Below are 2,207 nucleotides of genomic sequence, written 5' to 3' on the forward strand. Positions count from 1 at the left end.
CGTCGAGGTTGAACGTCTTCATCAGGAAGACTTTTGTATAAAGGCGCTGAAGAAGGAACAAGAACGCCAGGACCATCCCGGCACCGTACATCCAGTACGCCGTAGGCGTCAGGATCCTCTGCGGGTGCTCAAAGTTGACGACGTAGCCCGGCGGCGGTGGCAGGGGCACAAGGGTGCCGTTGATCGAGGCCATGGCGGCAGAGCTGAAGGATCCCGAACTAGTGGTTGAACGACGGCGAATAGCTTTCCTGATCGAGCTGTTCGAGACAAAGACATGGAGGCTTTGATCTTGGCCGGAATGGCCCGTGGAAGGGTGTTATATTGTCCACCTGCTGCGGCAGTTGGATGGTCAACCGAGTCTGTCGATGGATACCCGGTATACGGCAACGTCAAAAGACCCCTGGCAGGAACTGTACCCTGAATTTTATATTCAAAGTCTTTTCAGTGTCTGTCCGATAATACACCGTCTACCTGTTCCTGGTAGGGTGTCTACCCATTTTAACCATTTTGGGGTAGCATTTGACGATTTGCCGCCCGCAGGCGTTCCTACTTTTGAGTTCATTCGATGGACAGGGTTTTCATCCCTTCTATACCCATTCCTCAAGTGTCCCGTTCCCCATCCTATTTTTTTCCCTCTTTTATCGTTGCGACTTGGACATGGGGAGAGGGAACTGGAAAGTGGGATAGGGGTAAAATTGCAATAGTTACACTGAAAATTTCTTGAGTATCGCTACCAGGATCCTATGATATTTGTTGGTTCTGTACGGTTGTATTCGAGAGCATTGCCGCGCAGCACGTAGCAATCCGACTTGCTTGGATGTTCCCTACAGAAAAGAGTGAGAAAAAAAAACACCCATAATGTGGCAATTCAGGAGAGCTACTATAAGTATAAAGGCCTTAAGATGTGCAGTGCTCTTATCTATCGACTCGGCAGTCCATTTATTTGCCTCGTTCGAATGGATACCAAAGTTTTACTACTTCGCGGTAGCATTGTTATGCAAACAAAGTACCCCTGATGAGGTTGTATTGGGTCCGTTTTTTTCCCTTCTCCTCTTCCTTCTCCAGGCGGGACTTACTGCGGTATATGCCGCAAAGAATTTGTTCTGTCAGCACTCTGGGAATGTAGGGATCCCTCAGCATTCAGTTTAAATATCTCCCCTATTGCAATCCACCTACCATCCACACACGAACGGCCAATCAGGATTAGGGCTGAGTCAGTCGACAGAACAGGATTGATACGCTTGACGATCTTCATGGATGGTCCAAACCTAATTATTGGTAGTGTTGTAAGAAAACTCCGCTATCTCCTAGCTTGGATAAAGTCCCTTGGAAATCTAGCGACCCGTTGAATCGGTAACGAGAAGTCCATCGTTTGTGGACATGCAACATGGAATTCACGAAAGCCCCATCAAACCCAGCCGTCAATAAATCCTGGACGGTATGCTACTCACACACACACACACACACACACACACACACACACTCAGAACAGACGTGTCTGTCCCAGTACCAGTTCTTTGTTGATCTTGGAAAGAACTCGCCACTGACACCTCCCTTTTTGTCAAGGAACCTGAGGCGAAAATCCGGCTCCTGACTGTCCACTCGTTTTACATACATACATATTCGTAATATTTTTTACCTTCGTTTTGAGTTTCAAGCCCAGAAAATGAAACCTCAGTTCTCTTTTTCGCCCGGCGCTTTGGTTATACTCCTCAGAATGGCTACTTCGATCGACGCTCATACACCTGGAGATAGATGCGTACGTATCAATGCTGATCTTTTCTCAGGGGCCGCCAGTAGAATCCCATGCCAATCGTTCCCAAGCTAAAAATGTATGACTGAAACAAAAAGCCTAACATTTGCCGTGCCTTGTATCCAGTGTGACCTCTTGGGCCAGGCCGGCCTTAGCGAGCGACTCTTTACAAACTCTACCGAGAACTATATCAGCACGCAAGCAACATACTGGTCCCTTGATAATGCCAACCGGGCTCCGAAATGCATCTTCGTGCCCCAGTCGGCTGAGGAGGTAGCCACGGCCGTCAAGGCCTTGACCGGCCCTGCAGTCGGCAGCAATCACACCAAGAGGACTTGCAACAAGGGCTGCAAGTTTGCTGTGCGTGGTGCAGGGCACATGGCCAACCCTGGAGCCAACAACATCCACGGTGGCGTGACGATTGACTTTAGTAAGCTTTTTTTTTTTTTTTTTT

General features: G+C 48.5%; 3 protein-coding genes across 3 annotated transcripts in view; 1 reads left to right on the forward strand and 2 right to left on the reverse strand.

Annotated features, from left to right (window-relative positions):
• PpBr36_04905 (uncharacterized protein) overlaps positions 1–193 on the reverse strand; it is a gene marked incomplete at both ends in the record, with an annotated part of 1,549 nt that extends 1,356 nt beyond the window's left edge. Inside the window, one exon of the mRNA XM_029892063.1 lies at positions 85–193. Within this exon, the coding sequence (XP_029750056.1) occupies positions 85–193 (109 nt within the window). The remainder of the gene's footprint in view (positions 1–84) is intronic.
• A 1,473-nt stretch (positions 194–1,666) lies between these two features.
• PpBr36_04906 (uncharacterized protein) overlaps positions 1,667–2,207 on the forward strand; it is a gene marked incomplete at both ends in the record, with an annotated part of 1,818 nt that continues 1,277 nt past the window's right edge. Inside the window, 2 exons of the mRNA XM_029892064.1 lie at positions 1,667–1,759; positions 1,880–2,183. Coding sequence (XP_029750055.1) covers positions 1,667–1,759; positions 1,880–2,183 — 397 coding nt within the window. The remainder of the gene's footprint in view (positions 1,760–1,879; positions 2,184–2,207) is intronic.
• PpBr36_04907 (uncharacterized protein) overlaps positions 1,853–2,207 on the reverse strand; it is a gene marked incomplete at both ends in the record, with an annotated part of 2,183 nt that continues 1,828 nt past the window's right edge. Inside the window, one exon of the mRNA XM_029892065.1 lies at positions 1,853–2,178. Coding sequence (XP_029750054.1) covers positions 1,853–2,178 — 326 coding nt within the window. The remainder of the gene's footprint in view (positions 2,179–2,207) is intronic.

This window comes from Pyricularia pennisetigena, chromosome 6, assembly GCF_004337985.1.
Source record: "Pyricularia pennisetigena strain Br36 chromosome 6, whole genome shotgun sequence".
NCBI lineage: Eukaryota > Fungi > Ascomycota > Sordariomycetes > Magnaporthales > Pyriculariaceae > Pyricularia > Pyricularia pennisetigena.